At 43.3% G+C, this 18,953-nt stretch overlaps 1 protein-coding gene across 5 annotated transcripts in view; it reads right to left on the bottom strand.

The window, feature by feature from the left end:
- The window catches only part of NSF (N-ethylmaleimide sensitive factor, vesicle fusing ATPase), a 146,608-nt gene extending 141,476 nt beyond the window's left edge, over positions 1–5,132 (bottom strand). For 3 of the 5 annotated variants that reach the window (XM_043465958.1, XM_043465970.1, XM_043465987.1), the window contains exon 1: positions 1,628–1,687. In XM_043465958.1, the coding sequence (XP_043321893.1) occupies positions 1,628–1,672 (45 nt within the window). In that variant the 5' untranslated portion in view covers positions 1,673–1,687. Of the gene's footprint in view, positions 1–1,627; positions 1,688–5,005 lie in introns of those variants that run through there. The other 2 variants (XM_043465965.1, XM_043465978.1) reach the window with 1 other exon arrangement.
- Positions 5,133–18,953: the final 13,821 nt, after the last annotated feature.

Genomic DNA, 18,953 nt, shown 5'->3' with positions numbered 1-18,953 from the left:
CAGCTCTCCTTAGCTATAAAGGCTACATTTCAGATTCTTTTCTCTGCTTCTCACTCCATGATTCCAGAGCAGTTGCAGCATAAGAGTTCTGAAAATCAGTGTGGGGGCCGGAGGCAGTGGCAGCCATCTGTACATGGAGGTCATTTATAAATAAGAGTCTACAGTCAATGTCAGTAATAAGAATTACAACGTTAGCATCTTGATTTATTATGAGCAAAAATTTAAAAGAGCTGAGAAAATCTATTACCTAATTGAATCTTTCAAAAAGCCAAAAGGAACCAGATATGTTTAAATTGATCGTATTATAAAATGTATCCAACTTGTCATTCCATATTTTTCTCATATAACAAATACACTACAACAATAAAGACAAAAATTATTTTCTTTCAGGTTCTTTACTTTTAAGATTAGGGGCTTCAAAGTAATTTAAGGATTAACCAAGTTCTGATGACCTTGGAGCTACATACTGAATAACATCACACAGTTTATTTTTCAGTTTCCCAGATGGACTAAATATGATGCTTTCTTTTTTGGATAGCAAAAGCAAAGGAAAAGAAATACAGATTACTAATGCTATCATCAGCAACAGGGATACAACAAATCTTCAGTTATAGAGCGAACATAAATACCGTTTACAAGATGATGTCAGAATGCCAAAATTAACTAAACCAACCCAAAGCAGTAACTCAAGATAGCTTTTCTCCCACAAAGAGGAAATACAGAACCCATTTTAAGAGAATTACAAGGCTCACCCTATTTGTTAAACATGGATAGGTAGTTGTTAGTTATGGCTACAGGAAGAGAAGACAAGACAATCTGATAAGGGCCAAAGGGGTTTAGATTTTCCAAAAGGTAGAAGGTAGTTTTTAAAAATTAAACTTTGACAGAGGCTCTAAAATGTTTTAGGTAAGAAGGTAAATCTACTCTTTATACCCTGTCAACTAAATTGGGGAACTGACTTGAGTTCAAATCCTAACTCTGCTTCTTGCTGGCTGTGAACCTGCAAATTACTAAGCCCCTCTCTCAGAGTAAAACAAAGTCAATACTATTTACTTTGCAGGGAGGTTTCCTCCAGATTAAATGAGATACATTTGTAGTTAAGCAATGGTACCTGAAGTGTACTGAGGTGTGCCAGCCTAGAAGAGGGTCTCTAGCAGCATGCTCAAGGCCTGCTTCTGACCCCATCATATCCTACCTTTTATCAATGACTAGAATGGAGACACAGAAGGCAGGGTTATTAAACCTATGCATCTACGGATGAAACACCACTGCAAAAGAGCACTACTATGTTGCATAAAATTAAAGAATCAAAGAAACCTTCAACAGGTAGCAGAAATGGACCCCAAAAAAGTGAACTGTAAAGGGGATAAATGTAAGGTCTCAAACTTAGGTTCAATAAAACAGCTGCACAATACCTAGAATGTAGGGGTATGGTTGGGGGGGGGTTGCTGATTTTAAAAGAACACTGGAGCTGTAATTGACTGTAAGTTCAGTAATGGGTGGGCCAGGCTTCCCAGGTGGCTCAGTGGTAAAGAATTTGCCTGCCAATGCAGGAGATGCGGGTTCAATTCCTAGGTAGGGAAGATCCCCTGGAGGAAGAAATAGCAATCCACTCCAGTATTCTTGCCTGAAAAATCCCATGGACAGATGAGCCTGGTGGGTTACAGTCCATAGAGTTGCAAAGAGTCAGACACGACTTGAGCACTGAGCACTCAATATGGGCCAAGAGTGTGATTTACTGCAGAAAAAAGCAAATACAATTTTAGCCTGTATTAGTAATGGTATTGTCTAGCATCAGAGAATAATAGTTCAAGAAGATTCTTCACTGATCACCGTGTTAGACTCTTGAGCACATTTTATCAATAGAAGAAACACTGACAAAAGAGAACATTTCCAAAGGAAAGTCACCTAAATGATGAAGGATTTGGAATATAGGATATTTGAGAAATTGGGGATGTTTAACTTGCAAAAGAGAAAAATCTGAGGGAATATGTAATCTGTTTTCAAACAGCGAGGGAGCTATCACATGAAAAAGGAATCATTTAGTTCTACAGTTTTAAACAGCAGAAATAATATGTATAAAAATTACCTGGAACCCCATACAAAAAAGACTTTTCTAATATGACACTAAAATGGGCTAGCTTTATGGTGTAGCATTCTCTATCACTAAAGTATTAAGACAGAGATTAGATTCATTTCCAACAAAAATGTACTGAGCATCTTTGTCCCAGGCAGGTACAAAGCACTGATGATAACAGTAAATACAAAACTAATACGGTCTCTGCTTTCGTGGAGAGTAAAGTCTAGTAGTAGAGGCAAATAATCACACTAAAAAATTTTAAATGATAGATAAATCTCTAAGGAAAGGAATACAGTTCTTCAAGAACATATGGAGAGTGGAGTTTGGGGGAGAATGGATACATGTATATGTATGGCTGAGTCCCTTTGTTGTCCACCTAAAACTATCACAACATTGTTAACAGGCTATACTCCAATATAAAATAAAAAGTTTAAAAAGAGAGAGAAGAGCATATTAACATAGGATCTGACTTGGTGTGGGATCAGAACAGGCCTCCCTTCAGTAGCTGAGTAATCCGTGAGTAGGAGGTAAACGGTTGGGAGCAGAACATCATAAAGAAAGGGAACAGCACACGCAAAGTCCTTGTGATAAGAGGTTCAAGGATTGGAAAGGCTTATATAACCCGAGCATAGAGAGTAAGACGGTGAGTGGAAATGCAGAAGCAGAACCAAAAAGGGCCTTAAAGGCCCAGTTAAGGATTTGGTCTTCTCCCAAAAGTAATTAGATGCTATTAAAGCAGGGGATTAAGGAGCATGTGCATGGGAGAGAATAACCAATGTGGTGAATGGCATAAGGAGACTACTTGGGAGCTTCCTGCAGTAGTCCAGGCCAGAAATGATAGTGGTTTGGGAAAAGCAGGTGGAAATGAAGATGTAAAGAGGTGGATGGATAGACTGGAGAGAATTTTAGGACATTAAAATGACAAAACCCATGTAACTAGTCCAGTGGGTGTTTGGATATGGTTTAAAGCAGCAATGCCCAAGCCAGATTCTTTGGCTATAATAATTAATTCCCTTTTTTTGAGGAGGGTGGGGTGGGGACAGAACTCAGTGATGAATTTTACTTGGGGACAGAGGATATGGTGAGGGAGAAATGTAAGGAATGACCCACTCCCCATCCGCCAGGCTTCTAACCTATATAGGTGGGTGGATTGTGATGCCATTCACTGATATAGCAAACTGTAAAAATATTAGGTGGGATAAGACCATGGGTTTATTTGAACAAGATGAGTGTGAGGTGTCTTGGTTTTAAATAGTTTGGCATACCTATTTTGAATTTAAAGAACAGGTCTGGACTGGGAGTAAAATACTGAATATCGCTGACATATAGACAGTAGTTGAAACTGGGCTTAGAAGAGATTGCCTGGGGATAAAGCACCCAGCGAGGACACAGCCCTGAGGAACATCTGCATTGAATAACAGAAGAGAGGAGGGTGAGTCTGCAAAAGAGTGGTCTGCCTAAAAACTGGAGGGAGGCTGAAGCCAAGGGAAGAGCGTTTTCCATGAAGGAGGCAATGGTCAACAATGTCAAACGCTGTTGAGACATCCAGCAAGACAAGGAATGAAAAACATCAATTAAGTTTAGAGGCATGTTTCACTGGGATGATGGGACCAGAAATCAGACTGCAGTGGGTTGAGGAATGAGTGGGAGGAAGGCAAATGGGAGACAAATACACGAGACAATTCTTATCAAGATTCCTGGCCGTAAAGTGGGGAGAGAAAAGGCGACAGCTGTGGGGGTGGAGGGGGGGTTTGTTTCAAGATGGAAAAAGCCTGAGTTTGTTGTTAAAAGGGAGCAGGTGAACACACAGGAATGGGGTTCCTTAGAAGATGCGGAGAAACAGACTCTGAAGCACAGGTGGAGGGAGTTGTGGAGGAACTAGCTGCAGATAAAAGATAAGGCTGTGGGGAAAAGAAGAGAAAGAGGCCTAATTAAATGACCTTTAAGGTCTCTTCTCACTCTAGAATCTCCTGACTTACAACTGTGTTCAGGGAGTCTATTTGCATGTGTGCATAATCTATGCAAACTTATTCAAATATTCCAGTAGAAATAAATCAGTCAAGCACATCCTTATCCCCTAATGACGCAGTTAACGTCCCCAGGTTTATGACCAGTAATCTCTAGGCAGGATCCATCCCTCAGAGAGGTTTCTGCCCAACGCACACTGCAGTCCAGCACAGAACCAGTCAGTCCTATCTCCCCTGGCCAAACCCATACTACACCGCGATCTCAGAGGCTAAAGGAGGAAGTTAAATTTAAAACCCTGAAACTACAACATACCCTGCTGCATTCAAAACGACTGTCATTCATAAAAGCAAAACACGACACCTCAAATCCATCCCCACTCCAAGCTCAAGGCATTTCTGCCTGAGCCGGCAGTGACACGTCCCCCTGATGGCCGAGGGTTAACACCCAAAGTCATTTGCACCCCCCTCCTCCTTTCCCGAGACCTCTGATTGTGAACAACCAGAAATGGGGTTCCTAATGGTCCCTGTCACAGCCCTTGACCCAATGGAGGGGACAGATACCCCACAGTTGTTCCAGAGAAGGCACCTAACAAGCCCTCCTCTTAAGAGGAAACCCCTCGAGCCCTCCGACCCAGGCTGGGACGTCCACGAGCCTGCGGCTGCCCTCAGAAGCTAGGGGTACAAGCCCCAAGGGATGGAATGGGAGAATTAAAGGAGACCCAGGAGACCTGGGTTGCGAGGGGGTCTCCTCCCCTCGAGCTTCCTAAGGGGGAAGGAGTTTCTGAGGAGGGTTAATCCCCCGCCACCATTCCTCACTTCCCACCTTCTCTGGCCTGCCGCCCCCTCCAACACCCCATTTGCTCAGACTCACTCCCCTCCCCTGAGGCCGTCTGGACCTCCCGTTGCCCGCGAGCCGAGCACCCCCGCCTCGAGCCGCGGCTCCCGGGCCGGCACTCACCCGGCCCGCCATCTTCACGGACACGTCCGGCTCCGCCGCTGCAGCTCGGCGCTAGGCAGAGCCCGCCCCCGCCGCGCGCGCCCGCTGCCCGCCCTCGCGCAGGCGCGCAGCCGCCTTGACGCCCGCGCGCGCCCGGCCGCGTCCCCGGCGCCGGCGCCCCGGCTCCGCCGGACGCGCGCGGGTTCGGCTGCTGTCAGGGGCGGGCGGAGCGCCATCTTGAACTCCAGCTGCCTGGGGCGGTGGGAGGCCAGTGACTGTCCATCTAGCACGTGTCTGATGGTGACTTTCTGCAGGGCTCCTTTTGCGAATGTCATCACAGCTGGCTGTTTGCCCTGGGCTATGTAGCAAGGATTTTGATACTTTTAACCATTGAGCTCCTGCTTATCTCTGCCCTTTAGTGGCCTTTTAACTTTATGCTTCTAGACTCACTTGGGTGAAAATGTACAGAAGAGCCCCCAGCGCAGGTTTTGGGCTTCCCCCTGGCAAGATCAGTGATGTGGAGCGGGTTCTGAGTTCAAGTTCTCTGTGAATTCAGGCTTTTCATTGTAGGCGGACTTGTTTCCTAGCACCTGGAAATGATTGACCTTGGTGTTTACATTTAGTTTGTTTTGCCTGGAAAGCTCAGATTTAAGATTTCATTCAAATGTATAAGCGAATTGTGATTGTTTCTATGTTTTTATATAATTTTATTAAGTATGTTTATGTATAAAGGTAAGTTTATCTCTTAACAGCCTTTCATCATTTACCAGTGTTCATTTTAGGCAGTATATATATGGAATTTGAATGAATTGTGCCTTAAATTTGGTCTTTTTTTTTAACCTTGAACGTCTTCTGTCTACCACAACATTTCCTCAGAATAGGTAATGATAACAGCGCTCTGTAAGAAGAGAGGTTCTCCCAAATAGGGTCTCTGATGCATTTATTGTCTCCACTATCTTATATTTCTCTTCATATTTACACAAGACAATAAGAAATGATGTCTTAGCTTTTTCACAGTTAATTAGACCACTCTGCCCTGCTACCTCCCTTCATAGTTAATTAGAAGAAATAGTTTTTTCCAACTTGAGGAAAGGAAAGAATTAGAAGAGCTGGCCATGCTTTAGCGACTTAAAATGGAGAACCAATAACAATAAATGGCCTGAAGATTGGGGGGTTGGGAGGGCAGAAGAAAAAAATCAGGTGAGTGTCATAAACTTTCACACTGCACCTGAGAACCAGACTGTGCTCTTGGACAAATCAGATGTTAACTAATCATCGGCAGATCAGAGAGTTCATCAGGAAACCCAGGGAACTAGCTGAACTCTGATCTATGAACTTGAAAAAACCATAAAAATAGTTAGAATAGACTGGGGACTCAGAAGTCTTAGATTCTCTTCGTTTTCCTTGCTCTGCTACTCTCTCCCCATCTCTGAGCCCCATGTTCCTTATTTAGGAAGTGAGAGGTATAATTCAATGAGCTTCACAGGTTGTTTTTGCATTTTTTGATACTTTGAATGTATAAATCAAAGACATTTTGCTGAAATGATTACCAGATCCAAAAGATGACATTGGCTGTCAGTACACTGATCTGATGTTATTTCAAGGCCGGAGAATAAGCAACTGTATTTATATATGCCACTGCTGTGTTGCCTTGTTTTGCTGGGTAAGCTAGATTGCAAGTGAAAATGTCTTCAGTCTCTCTGACAAGGAGCAGTGTTTCTCATCTAGGAAAGACAGCCTTGCTGGATGCTTGGAAAGGTTCCTCTGTGTCAGCTTACAAGCATGTGTACCCATAATAGGGGGTTCTTTGTATCCTATCAGGAAGAGTATCAATTCACTGGAAGGCTCTCTGCAGGGTCCATCAAAGAAAGAACAGGCAAACATGAGCTCCTGCCCTTGAGGTGCTTAGCCTCCACCCGTGGGGGCAGGGGGTGGTGGTGAGGGTTCTGAGATATCACTCCAGGTTGTCACACGTCTGTGCATCCCATCTGTGCCTTGCTCTAATATTCCAAGGTCATCCTAGAAACAGTGGGACTGTTGGTGATTCTGCATCACCTTCTGAGCAATCTTCGCAGTCAGGGTTGATAGGCAGCACACATTTTTGCTGCCCCAAATCCATTCCCCCTTTTTTCTGGTCACAGATACCTGGGTTCACGTAGTCTCAAAAGCATTGTCAGACAAGGTACCCAGCACTCCCCTGACCTGGGAAGGATCACAAAACCCAGACTCAGTCAGTCAGATGCTCTCTCTCCCAAGCAACTACAATCTTGACCATCCTGAGGAAGAAAGACAGAAAAAAGCAAGAGCTGATTTACCCCAAGAGTGATATCCTGAAAGAGCCATCTGCTTGATTATCTAGCCCCCTGGAATTTACCTGATTTTTTTTTCTTTTTTAATAAATACCAGTCTCTTGTTTTATGTTTTAGTTTATTTTTGGCTGTACTAGGTCATTGTTGCTGTGAGCAGGCTTTCTCTAGTTGCAGCAAGTGGAGGCTACTTTTCATTGCAGCGCTCTGGCTTCTCATTGCAATGGCTTTTCTTATGGAGAATGGGCTCTAGGTGCTCGGGCTTCAGTAGTTGCTCCATGGCATGTGGGATCTTCTCTGACCAGGGATCGAACATGTGTACCCTGCACTGGCAGGCAAATTCTTAATCATGTGACCACCAGTGACATCCCACCTAATTTCTGTCCTTGGTAAAATCTGTTTGTCTCTCTCTGTCTTGATTTCTGTGACTTAATCAGTCTTTCCTTTCCTCAAAAACAAAAAACAAACAAAATCTCCCTCAGCTTGTCATTGATCCCTGAAACTCTTTTAATTTGCTTTCCTTTCAATGAGAAACTAGGTATGACAGCTTGCTGCTGCTGCTAAGTCGCTTCAGTCGTGTCCAACTCTATGCGACCCCATAGAAGGCAGCCCACCAGGCTCCCCCGTCCCTGGGATTCTCCAGGCAAGAACACTGGAGTGGGTTGCCATTTCCTTCTTCATTGCATGAAAGTGAAAAGTGAAAGTGAAGTCACTCAGTCGTGTCCGACTCAGCGACCCCATGGGCTGCAGCCCACCAGGCTCCTCCATCCATGGGATTCTCCAGGCAAGAGTACTGGAGTGGGGTGCCATTGCCTTCTCCGTATGACAGCTTACAATAATTTAAATTTAACCTACAATGTAAATGACTAAGGTCAGTTTCTAAGGTCTAGGGGACTTTTTCAGGTGAGAGGAGGTGGGAGAGGGGACTAGGGATAGGCTCAGAGAGGAAAGGGGGACCAAGTACCTGAAGGGTGAGAAGAGAAGATGGCATGCTGAAGTGGAGGCAGCAATACTCAGGATAGAGAACAGTGAGCTAAGTGGGGAGAAGGTCAGGTCTTGCTGATCAGCTACTCTCTGACCCACCGTGATGGTTAATTTTACATATTAACTTGGCTGGGCCATGGTGCCCAGATACTTGACCAAACGTTATCCTAAATGTTTCCGTGAGGGTATTTAGTGATGAGATCTACATTTAAATCAGTGGACTTTGAGTAAGATAGCTCTCCACACTGTGGATGGACCTCATCTAATCAACTGAAAGCCTGAATAGAACAAAAGGCTCATATCCACTTAAGAAGAGAATTCTCCAGTGGAATGCCTTTGGACTTGAATGGCAGCTCTTTCCTGAATCTCCAGCTTTCCAGTGTCTCCCATCAGATTTTTGGACTTGCCAAGCCTCCAGTATCACATGAGTCAATTTCTTAAAATAAATCTCCCTACATATACACAGCCTGTTGGTTCTGTTTCTCTGGAGAAGCCTGACTAATACACCATGTTTCCTGCCGGTGACGAGGAAGTGATTCCAAACTCTTCCGCTGTAAGCTTGGTATCACCCGTTGCTCCCTGATAGGTAACCAGCATTTAGAGGTGGAGGCCTGATTCAATGTTTTGGAGACTCCATGAATGTATAGATATATATATTTTTTAATTTAATTTCCTGGATTTTGAGGGGGGCGCTGTGCTGGGTCTTCATTATTGCATGGGCTTTTCTCTAGTTGTGGAGGTGGGGTGCTACTCTCTAGTTGTGGTGTGAGGGCTTCTTGGTGGCTTCTCTTGTTGCAGAGCACAGGCTCTAGGGTGCTCAGGCTTCAGTAGTTGCAGCACTCGGGCTCAATAATTGAGGTTCCCAAGCTCTAGAGCACACGGGCATCATTGCTCCATGGCATGTGGGATCCTCCCGGACCAGAGATCGAACCCGTGTCTCCTGCATTGGCAGGTGGATTCTTTACCACTGAGCCACCAGGGAAGCCCCTCCATGGATATAATTCTATGTTCAAATTGTGCCCAGTTAAACATCACTTAATAATCGCTTCCTTAGAACGGGACTGAGTAACTTTCGGACATTCTGGTTGTAGCAGTGATGCTAACAACTTAACTGGGGGGAATAAACTTTTTCTGTGTTTTGAGGAATGAGAGCAATAGTGAGCTACATAAAGTAAACTGATGCTCTGTTGTCCAGTTTATTTAACAAAGAATGTGCTGTTTTGCTGATTTCCACGTTATTTAAGGGAAAACGAACTTTAGTCTGGAATCCTGGGGCTAAACAAATGGCACTGCGAACAGAAAGGAGGTTTTAGTCACATCAAGGTGTGGGTTTCAGAGATCTTCCAACAGGGCTGCATGCAGGTGTTTCAGGGAACAGCGCTCTGCAATGTGACAGAAGCTATCTTCAGGGTGTGTGTGTGTGTGTGTGTGTGTGTGTGTGTGTGTGTGTGTGTGTGTGTGTGTGTGTGTGTGTGTGTGAGAAAGGAGTGTGTGTGTGTGTGTGTGTGTGTGTGTGAGAAAGGAGTGTGTGTGTGTGTGTGTGTGTGTGTGACAGAAAGAAGGACCTACACTGCCCCCTTGCACAAGAAAAAGATCCTTGTGAAGCAGACAAAGGTGATCTTCATAAAACCTTTGATACCCTTCCCTCTACAGCCCCTCCTTTCTTTCCCAAGTACTTGCAGTATTAGTAACATAATACATTCCTCTTTTCAGGACTGTATGCAATTTAAGAGAATATTGCCAGGAAAGCAATAAAGAAACAAATCTCTAAGAGCAAAATTTCAGAGACTGTAACATCTTCATGTGGATAGCGATCCTTATTCTTGCCCCTCCAATCATAGCCCATCGGTCAGCCCCCTATGCCCTCAGTTCACGCTTTCAGGAAGCCTTGTTGAAAACTTCCTATTATGGCCCCATCATAGCCAATTTTAGGAAGACGAAGTCGCCATCTGTTTGTTTTCTGTCAGAGAAACCTATTTCTCAAAATGATGGATAAGGCTAGAGAACAGAACAAAATGGAGAGAGGATACAGAGTTTTCAGAGAAAGGAAGACCAGCTGATGCAATGCAGCATTTTAACTGCAGTCAAGTGTTTTTATTGCTGTTGGGTTTTTTTTTTTTTTTTTTTATGAATAAGTCTTTTCTCTTTGGAGGACCAAGGACAAACACCTAGAGTCACAAAAAATCAATTCATTCTGGAAAGTCTGAGTGGGCAGGAGACATGATAGGATCCTCCTTGGAAAGGGATGAACGTTGCTATGGAAACCAGCCATCCTTCATTGCAAGCCCCAGTGCACTTGCCAGGCTGCCTAACCCTGCATAATAACATGGGTCCAGAGAGGTGCCTGCATCTCTTGGAAAAGGAATCCTTCAGATACTGGGGTCTTATGAGTTTTTATGCATCTTGAAGAAAAGGAAGTTACAGTCTCCTGGGAGGAGCTGAGTTGCCTAGAACCTAAAGACACCAGAGACCCAAGACCCACAAACCATATTGTTGTTGTTTAGTACTTAGTAGTACTTTTGTGACCCCCATAGACTGTAGCCCTCTAGGCTCCTCTGTTTATCGGATTTTTCTAGGCAAGAATACTGGAGTGGATTGCCATTTCCTTCTCCAGGGATCTTCCTGACCCAGGGATTGAACCCAAGTTTCCTGTATTGCAGGTGGGTTCTTTACCACTGAGCCACTGGGGAAACCCCACAAATTACATTGGGGATGACTGTATTATCTCCAGAGGACTGCTGAGAAAAACTGAAGGTGTGTCTTAAGATTTCATCTAAGGGCAAGTTTCTGGAGAGGTTTGTTTCCAGGGTAAGGAATATGTATGGCAGTGTTTTTCAAGGGAGGGAGAAGACATCTCTTGAGCAGGATCATGACCAGAACAGAGGGATAAGTTTAGTGATACTGGGGGAAGGTGGTCCAAGAATACTGTGTTACATTTAAACTCTCTAAACTGAAACTTTTTCATGTGAGAATTAAATGAGATAACTATCACATAGTACCTAATACATTCAAACACCTGACCCAGCAGTTACAAGGCAGATACTAACTATCACTACCAAGAGTGCTATAGCTAGTACTAATAACACTATTAACCAATTTTAAAGTCTAATGGGGGTGGAGTGGGGAGCTATCTCCAAATAAGATATTTCTCTGGGTGAAATTATCCCTCTGCTTCTCCCAAGAGCACTTTGTACTTTTCCATGCTGTACAAATAACATTGAAGAGAGAAGTGTATTCTATTAAGGAAAAAAACCCCACTCAACCATTACTGTCATAAGCAATTTATGGAGTTGCCACAGTTTGTGCTTGTTAAATTTCCCTGCACAGCAATCATGATTTCTATTATACTTCCTTCCTAATTGTCAAAATTTTGTATTTTTTAAAAAAATAAGTTGAGTTTTGCATCATAAAGTTAGTACAACATTTTCTCTCAATCACTTAAAACTTCACAACCTCAACTCGTGAATACAATCACTAGTAAGTTAGGTCTCTTTCCCCTCTAGCCTCTTCCCATACATTTTCTCGAAGGATTTCACTTCCCCAACCAGGGATTGAACCCAACCAGGCTATGGCAGTCAAAGTGCTGAATCCTAACCACTAGACCACTGGGGGACTTGCCCCATACGTATTCTTATTAAAATATATATATATATATATATATATATATATATATATATATATATATAGCTCTTCCTTGACTAACAACAGGGTTGGTTGTATTCCAATAAATTCATCATACATTGAAAATATCATAAGTTTAAAATGGATTTATTAGTAATATGCCTTGCCTACTTTAAATTAAAGTGAGGTTGCTCAGTCGTGTCCGACTCTTTGCGACCCCATGGACTGTATGTAGCCTACCAGGCTCCTCCGTCCATGGGATTTTCCAGGCAAGAGTTCTGGAGCGGGTTGCCATTTCCTTCTCCAGAAGATCTTCCCGACCCAGGGGTTGAACCCCGGTCTCCCGCATTGTAAGCAGATGCTTTACTGTTTGAGCCACCAGGGAAGTCCTCTTTAAATTAAAAGATGCCTTTAATTTGAAAAGATGCTTTTAATGAAATCAAAAGACACTTGCTTCTTGGAATAAAAGCTATGACAAACCTAGACAAGGTATTAAAAGGCAGATACACCACTTTGCTGACAAAAGTCTGTATAGTCAGAGCTATGGTTTTTCCAGTAGTCATGTATGGACATGAGAATTGGACCATAAAGAAGGCTGAGAGGTGAAGAACAGATGTTTTCGAATTGTGCTGCTGGAGAAGACTGTTGAGAGTCCCTCGAGCAGCAAGGAGATCAAACCAATCAATCCTAAAGGAAATCAACCCTGAATATTCACTGGGAGCACCGATGCTGAAATTGAAGCTCCAGTACTTTGGCCACCTGATACAAAATGCCAAGTCACTGGAAAAGATCCTGATGCTGGGAAAGATTGAGGGCAGGAGAAGGGGATGACAGAGGATGAGATGGTTGGATGGCATCACTGACTCAGTGGACATGAGTTTGAACAAACTCTGTGAGGTAGTGAAGGATAGAGAAGCCTGGCGTGCTGCAGTCCATGAGGTCGAAGAACTGGACATGACTGAGCGACTGAACAACAGCTTACTTTAAACATGCTCAGAATACTTACATTAGCCTACATTTGGGCAAAAACGTGTAACACAAAACCTGTTTTGAAATAAGGTGTTGACTATCTCATGGGATTTATCGGCTACTGCACTAGGAGTGAAAAACAGAATGCTTGTATGAGTACAGAATGGTTTTAGGTGTAGAGTTGCTTACCCTCATTAATGTGTGGCTGACCCACAGAACTTGTGATACCTGTGGGGCTTGATGTTAAATGATTTTGCCCAAATGGATAACATATCACTGGCCCAGGAAAAGATCAAAATCCAAAAGTTGAGGTATGGTTCTTCTGAATGCATACTGATTCCCTACCATATAAAGTCAAAACATTGTCAGACCATTGTAAGTTGGGGACTGTCTACTCACATATATGAAACATATAGGTATGTATGAAACATATATATATAATATATATATAAAGATATGTGTGTATATGTATCTATATAGTTGTAATCCTTTAGCAATTGAGTGCCATACGGGCTAGGGCACTGGATGCAGCTCTTGTGAAAATAATGCATCTTCTCCAGTTGTGAGCACTGGAGGCAAAAAGCTCTCAGCCTAAACATTCCTTCCATAGGCACAAACAGTGGTAGGTAAAAAAATCTAATCTTTGCTATTTCACCATTTTTTCAGCTTATAATGATTCTATTCAAATAAACAAACTGAATAGTTGACAGCAAAATCACTTTACATCTTTTCTTGCAAGTTATCAGGACACAAGTTGATCATTCTTAGTACAGGAAATAAAAATATTAGTAAACATTTGGGGAAAAATCAACCAAGTAATCAAAGAACTGAAAACTAAACCAACATAAGACACTTTTTTTTTTTGGTTACCAAATTAGAAAACAAACAAACAAAAAAAACCACTAAAAACCCTCTTTTTAAAAAGAACTTACCAGATGATAAAGCAAGTTCAGCTTTCACTTGGTTGATGGGAATGGAAATTTGTATAATCTATTCAGAAGATAGTCTGGCAAGTAATATATATCAAGATCCTTAAAAACCTTAATGTTTTGATGTAGTGATTTCACTGTTGAAATTTTTTTTTAATTAGCAAAGAATGCAGAAAGGGAAAAAAAAGATGTTCACTGCAGCATAATTCATAAGAGGAAAGCTTTTAAAAATCTAAATATTGAACTATGATGAAATAAAAATTTGTATTCTAAGGCAAGTCAAAGGAAATTTAAGCATAGAAAATTTTCTCTGCCCTTTGGCCTCCTCTCTCCCCTCTACTGTGGATTGTGTAGCTGCATTAGGCATTCACCAAACCTCCTTATCAACAGAATACCTGCTTAACCATAAATAATAACAGTCTCCTAGCATCACCAAGACTATGCCTTAGAAGATAACCTTTCTACTAATTTAGTAACGGGTGATGGTGACCCATGACCCACTACTTCCTTTGGCCATGTAAACCTGGAATGTGTAAACTTTTAATGTCATTTAATGTCCAGCCTTCTGTCTCTGTCTCAAATATCAGGGCTTCCCTGATAGCTCAGATGGTAAAGAATCCACCTGCAATGCAAGAGACCCTGGTTCAATTCCTGGGTCAGGAAAATCCCCTGGAGAAGGGATAGGCTATCCACTCTAGTATTCTTGGGCTTCCCTTGTGGCTCAGTTGGTAAAGAATCTGCCGGCAATGTCGGAGACCTGGGTTCGATCCCTGGGTTGGGAAGATCCCCTGGAGAAGGGAAAGGCCAGCGCAGGAGTGGCGGCTGTGCGGCTGAGAGGAGATACCCCACATCCAAGGTCAAGAGCAGCGGCTGCGCTTTGCTGCAGCAGCCATGAAGAGATACCCCATGTCCAAGGTAAGAGAAACCCAAGTAAGATGGTAGGCGCTGAGAGAGGTCATCAGAGGGCAGACAGACTGAAAGCACAATCACGGAAAACTAGCCAATCTGATCACATGGACCACAGCCTTGTCTAACTCAATGAAACTAAGCCATGCTGTGTGGGGCCACCCAAGACAGACGGGTCGTGGTGGAGAGGTCTGACAGAATGTGGTCCACTGGAGAAGGGAATGGCAAGCCACTTCAGTATTCTTGCCTTGAGAACCCCATGAACAGTATAAAAAGGCAAAAAGATAGGCAAAAAGATGAATTTAACTCAGATGACCATTATATCTACTACTGTGGGCAGGAATCCCTTAGAAGAAATGGAGCAGCCATCATAGTCAACAAAAGAGTCCTAAATGCAGTGAAAGTGAAAGTGAAGTCACTCAATCGTGTCCGACTCTTCGCTACCCCATGGACAGTAGCCCATCAGGCTCTTCTGTCCATGGGATTTTCCAGGCAAGAATACTGGAGTGGGTTGCCATTTCCTTCTCCAGGGGATCTTCCCAACCCAGGGATTGAACCCAGGTCTCCCGCATTGCAGGCAGATGCTTTAACCTTTCTTTGCACTACCAGGGAAGCCCCTGCTTGGATGCAATTTTAAAAATGATAGAATGATCTCTGTTCATTTCCATGGCAAAGCATTCAGTATCACGGTAATCCAAGTCTATGCCCCGACCAGTAACGCTGAAGAAGCTGAAGTTGAATGGTTCTCTGAAGACCTATAAGACCTTTTAGAACTAACACCCAAAAAAGATGTCCTTTTCATTATAGGGGACTGGAATACAAAAAGTAGGAAATCAAGAGACACCTGGAGTAACAGGTGAATTGGGCCTTGGAGTACAGAATGAAGCAGGGCAAAGGCTAATAGAGTTTTGCCAAGAGAACGCACTGGTCATAGCAAATGCCCTCTTCCAACAACACAAGAAAAGACTCTACACATGGACATCACCAGATGGCCAACACCGAAATCAGATTGATTATATTTTTTGCAGCCAAAGAAGGAGAAGCTCTATACAGTCAGCAAAAACAAGACCAGGAGCTGACTGTGGCTCAGATCATGAACTCCTTATTGCCAAATTCAGATTGAAATTGAAGAAAGTGGAGAAAACCACTAGACCATTCAGGTATGACCTAAATCAAATCCCTTATGACTATACAGTGGAAGTAAGAAATAGATTTAAGGGACTAGATCTGATAGACAGAGTGCCTGATGAACTATGGATAGAGGTTCATGACATTGTACAGGAGACAGGGATCAAGACCACCCCCAAGAAGAAGAAATGCAAAAAAGCAAAATGGCTGTCTGAGGAGGCCTTACAAACAACTGTGAAAGGAAGAGAAGCCAAAAGCAAAGGAGAAAAGGAAAGATATACACATTTGAATGCAGAGTTCCCAAGAATAGCAAGGAGAGATAAGAAAGCCTTCCTCAATGATCAATGCGAAGAAATACAGGAAAACAATAGAATGGAAAAGACTAGAGATCTCTTCAAGAAAATTAGAGGTACCAACGGAACATTTCATGCAAAGATGGGCTCAATACAAGACAGAAATGTTATGGACCTAACAGAAGCAGAAGATATTAAGAAAAGGTGGAAAGACTACACAGAAGAGCTGTACAAAAAAGATCTTCGAGACCCAGATAATCATGATGGTGTGATCAACCACCCATAGCCAGACATCCTGGAATGTGAGGTCAAGTGGGCCTTAGGAAGCATCACTACAAACAAAGCTAGTGGAGGTGATGGAATTCCAGTTAAGCTATTGCAAATCCTGAAAGATGATGCCGTGAAAGTGCTGCATTCAATATGCCAGCAAATTTGGAAAACTCAGCAGTGGCCACAAGATTGGAAAAGTTTTCATTCCAATCTCAAAGAAAGGCAATACCAAAGAATGCTCAAACTACCACACAATTGCTCTCATCTCACACACTAGCAAAGTAATGCTCAAAATTCTCCAAGCCAGGCTTCAGCAATACGTGAACTGTGAAATTCCAGATGTTCAAGCTGGATTTAGAAAAGACAGAGGAACCAGAGATCAAATTGCCAACATCCACTGGATCATCGAAAAAGCAAGAGAGTTCCAGAAAAACATCTATTTCTGCTTTATTGACTATGCCAAAGCCTTTGACTGTGTGGATCACAATAAACTGTGGAAAATTCTGAAAGAGATGGGAATACCAGACCACCTGACCTGCCTCTTGAGAAACCTGTATGCAGGTCAGGAAGCAACAGTTAGAACTGGACAAGGAACAACAGTCTGGTTCCAATTAGGAAAAGGAGTACATCAAGGCTGTATACTGTCACCCTGCTTATTTAACTTATATGCAGAGTACATCATGAGAAATGCTGGGCTGGAAGAAGCACAAGCTGGAATCAAGATTGCCGGGAGAAATATCAATAACCTCGGATATGCAGATGACACCACCCTTATGGCAGAAAATGAAGAAGAACTAAAGAGCCTCTTGATGAAAGTGAAAGAGGAGAGTGAAAAAGTTGGCTTAAAGCTCAACATTCAGAAAACTAAGATCATGGCATCTGGTCCCATCACTTCATGGCAAATAGATGGGGAAACAGTGGCTGACTTTATTTTTTGGGGCTCCAAAATCACTGCAGATGGTGATTGCAGCCATGAAATTAAAAGACGCTTACTCCTTGGAAGGAAAAGTTATGACCAACCTAGACAGCATATTAAAAAGCAGAGACATTACTTTGCCAACAAAGGTCCGTCTAGTCAAGGCTATGGTTTTTCCAGTAGTCATGTGTGGATGTGAGAGTTGGACTATAAAGAAAGCTGAGTGCCGAAGAATTGATGCTTTTGAACTGTGGTGTTGGAGAAGACTCTTGAGAGTCCCTTGGACTGCAAGGAGATCCAACCAGTCCATCCTAAAGGAGATCAGTCCTGGGTGTTCATTAGAAGGACTGATGTTGAAGCTGAAACTCCAATACTTTGGCCACCTGAGGCGAAGAACTGACTCATTTGAAAAGACCCTGATACTGGGAAAGAGGGCAGGAGGAGAAGGGGATGACAGAGGATGAGATGGTTGGATGGCATCACTGACTCAATGGACACGAGTTTTGGTAAACGAGTTTTGGAGTTGGTGATGAACAGGGAGGCCTGGTGTGCTGCAGTTCATGAGGTTGCAAAGAGTCGGACACGACTGAGGACTGAATTGAACTGAACTGATACAGTCACTGGGCTTCCCTGGTGGCTCAGGCTGGCAGAGTATCCGCCTGCAACGCGGGAGACCTGGGTTTGATCCCTGGGTCGGGCAGATCCCCTGGAGGAGGGCATGGCAACCCATTCCAGTATTCTTGCCTGGAAAATCCCCATAAACAGATAAGCCTGGTGAGCTACAGTCCCCGGGGTCCCAAACAGTAGGTAGGACCAACTGAGCGACTAAGCACAGCACCGTACAGCATAGTCATTAGGGCTTCCCAGGTGGCGCTAGTGGCAAAGAACCCACCTGCCCGTGCAAAAGACATAAGAAACCTGGGTTCAGTCCCTGGGGTGGGAAGATCCCCTGGAGGAAATGGCAACCCACTCAAGTATCTTTGCCTGGAGAATTCCATGGACAGAGGAGCCTAGCGGGTTTTCCATAGGGTCGCAAAGAGTCAGACACGACTGAACCGACTTAGCACACACGCACATACTTTGTGACCAGTAAAGTATTAGGTTAAAAAGATTAAGATGTTATACAGACCTAGGCTTAAAACTCTGCCCAGCTCCTTTATAAAATAGAAATAATAGTAGACTCCAACTAACGCTGGGGCGTTTTGGTCACACATATCAAGTCCTTGACATATTTCCTGACACATTTCACGTGTTCAGTAGACTTTAGTTTTCCAGATTATGTACCATTAGGTACAACTATTTACGGGCATTAGTGAAACAAGATGGCATTGGGGGCTGAGTTACCGACTGCATTTCTCAGGAAGTGAGGACTCTGGTTCTGTGGGTCTGAAGGAAGGTGCAGGTGGCTAGTATTTTCCCCAACTGTTGAAAATCTGTTCAAAATCAAGGCGACTGTTTAGCTTCAGACTGAACAGGAAATCTTCCTTATGCCTAATTTCGGTGCCGATGACTGGACGTTTCCCACACTGAAGGCCGCCTCAAACTAGTTTCTACTTTTAGCTCAACCCGGGCAAATTTCCTTAAATATCTCTGTGAGCGTCGCCCCGCCCACATGCCCCCACCCAGTTGGTCCAAATGCTCCCGGGG

Source organism: Cervus canadensis, chromosome 1, assembly GCF_019320065.1.
Source record: "Cervus canadensis isolate Bull #8, Minnesota chromosome 1, ASM1932006v1, whole genome shotgun sequence".
In the NCBI taxonomy this organism is placed as follows: Eukaryota; Metazoa; Chordata; class Mammalia; order Artiodactyla; family Cervidae; genus Cervus; species Cervus canadensis.
Note: the sequence above shows the minus strand (reverse complement) of the source record. Positions and strands in the feature narration are given on the sequence as shown.